This window comes from Penaeus chinensis, unplaced genomic scaffold (assembly GCF_019202785.1).
Source record: "Penaeus chinensis breed Huanghai No. 1 unplaced genomic scaffold, ASM1920278v2 CTG_5147, whole genome shotgun sequence".
NCBI lineage: Eukaryota > Metazoa > Arthropoda > Malacostraca > Decapoda > Penaeidae > Penaeus > Penaeus chinensis.
This window is the reverse complement of record NW_025918317.1, coordinates 12,501-15,000: the sequence shown is the minus strand read 5'-3', so window position 1 is coordinate 15,000 and position 2,500 is coordinate 12,501. Positions and strand designations below refer to the sequence as shown.

The window sequence follows — 2,500 nt, the reverse complement described above, 5'->3', positions numbered from 1 at the left end:
TCTAATAGGCCTATGAGCTTATCAAATAGGCCTAGTAAAAGCTTCTCAAATAGGCCTACTAAAAGCTTTTCAAATATGCCTACAAACAGCTTCTCAAATAGGCCTACAAAGAGCTTCTCAAACAGGCCTACAACAAGCTCTAATAGGCCTACAAGGTGCTCTTATAGGCCTACAAAGAGCTCTAAAAGGCCTACAACAAGCTCTAATAGGCCTAGAAAGAGCTTCATAAATAGGCCTACTGGCTTTTCAAATAGGCCTACAAAGAGCTTCTCAAATAGGCCTACAAAAAGCTTCTCAAACAGGCCTACAAAAAGCTTCTTAAATAGGCCTACAAAAAGCTTCTCAAACAGGCCTACAAAAAGCTCATAAGCTTCATACATAGGCCTACTGGCTTCTCAAATAGGCCTACAGAAAGCTCAACACAAGCAGGCCTACAAAAAAAAGCTTCATACATAGGCCTATCGGCTTCTTAAATAGGCCTACCAAAATAGCTTCACAAGCATCTCAACTAGGCCTACTCGAACTGCCCCCCCCCTACCCCCTACCCCACACACCCCAACCCAACTTCGAGGCCTATCCTCCTTCCTCCTTTCTTCCCCTTCCCTCCTTCCTCCTACCCTCCTTCCTCCTTCCCCCTCCTCCTATCCCCCCCCTCCATCCTCCTCCCCTCCATCCTACTCCCCTTCCTTCCCTTCCTACTCCCCTTCCTTCCTCCCTCTTCCCCCTCTCCCCCCACAAAACCACTTACCAACGGGGGATATCGTAAATCTGTCTCTCCTTCCCCTTCCCTCTCCCCCTCTTCCCCCTCCTTCCTCCCCCTATCCCCCTCTTCCTTATCCCTCCTCCCTCCCCTCTTCTTCCTCCCTCCTCCCCCTACCCCTATCCCCCTCCTCCCTCCTCCCTCCTCACTCCTAAATCTGTTCCTCCTTCCCTCCTAACCCCCCTCCTTCCTCCTCTTCCCCCATCCTCCTCCCCCCTTCTTCCAATCCCCCCCATCCTCCTCCCTCCCTCCTACCCTCCTATCCCCTATCCTCCTCCCCCTCCTTCCTCCTCCTCCCTCCTCCCTATCTTTCCCCTATCCTCCTCTCCACACCAACCACACACTTACCAACGGGGATATCGTAAATCTGTCCCTCTCCCTCCTTCCCCCTCCCCCTCCTTCCTCCCTCCCTCCTTCCCCCTATCCCTCCTTCCTCCCTCCCTCCTTCCCCCTCCCCCTCCTTCCTCCCTCCCTCCTTCCTCCCCCTATCCCTCCCCTCCCTCCTCCTAACCCCCCCACCCCCTCTCCCCCCCTCCTTCCAATCCCCCCCATCCTCCTCCCTCCCTCCCATCCTCCTCCTCCCTCTTCCCTCTCCTCCTCTTCCCTACCTTTCCCTACCTCTCCCCTTTCCTCCTCTCCACACCAACCACACACACTTACCAACAGGGATATCGTAAATCTGTTCCGAGAGGGTCTCCGGCAACGCGGGGTCGCCGCCCCCCCCGCCGCCGCCTCCTCCTCCTCCTCCTTCCCCAGGCGAGGGGGGGGAGGAGGGAGGGGAGGAGGAGGAGGAGAGGGGGGAGGAGGAGGCAGCAGCTGAGAGAGAGACACAGGTTGGGGTCAAGCAAGGCCGAAGTAAAAAAAAAAAATAAAAATGAATAAAATAAAAATAATAATAGATCAATCAATAAATAAATGAATATAGGGAAAGGGAAGGGGAGGGGGGGGAGAGGGAGAGGGGGAGATATGCTGGTCACGCTTGAGGGGGTCACACTTGGGGTCATTCATAGGTCACGGAGGTCATTTTTTAGAGGGTCATTCGGAGGTCATTCTGGGGTCACGGAGGTCATTTTTTAGAAGGTCATTCATAGGTCATTCTGGGGTCATATATATATCTTTCTTTTTTTTTGGAGGGGGTCATTCGAAGGTCATTCTGGGGTCATATATACATCTTTCTTTCTTTTTTGGAGGGGGGGGGTTGGGGGCGGGGCTTTCGGAATATACAGCCATCGAAAACAAAATTCATAAATCAGAATATATCGTTTTGCAAATCATAGATTCACAGCTCAAGATCCAACATTCACATCTTGCCTCAAATTCACATCAAATTTCCAAACCCTTGATAAAAACCATGGTCGAAATTTCAGACCAAAATGCTAACTACACACATAACCTCCAATAAATATATTGAAATATATCCTTATTATATAATATAATTATATCCTTAATATATTTTGCTTGGGAATTACAACCAATTCGTCTTATCAAATTTCAAATCAAAATGCAAACTACACATAGCCTGCAATAAATATATCTAAATATTACAGGCTGAAAATATTAATTCATTACAGGCTGAAAATATGAAATATTAATTTGCTCGGGAATTACGCACAAATTTGTCTCGTTAATAAAGATTTCAGATCAAAATGCTAACTACTGATAACCTGCATTAAATATCTCTAAATATATCCTTTTAACAGGCTGAAAATATTAATTCATGAATTCCTTAACACGAGGGTA

General features: G+C 48.3%; 1 protein-coding gene across 5 annotated transcripts in view; it reads right to left on the bottom strand.

Moving 5' to 3' along the window:
• LOC125024797 (myc box-dependent-interacting protein 1-like) overlaps window positions 1-2,500 on the bottom strand; it is a gene marked incomplete at its 5' end in the record, with an annotated part of 18,574 nt that overhangs the window by 6,408 nt on the left and 9,666 nt on the right. For 3 of the 5 annotated variants that reach the window (XM_047612560.1, XM_047612561.1, XM_047612562.1), the window contains 1 exon segment: window positions 1,421-1,576. In XM_047612560.1, coding sequence (XP_047468516.1) covers window positions 1,421-1,576 — 156 coding nt within the window. 5 annotated transcript variants of the gene reach the window in all.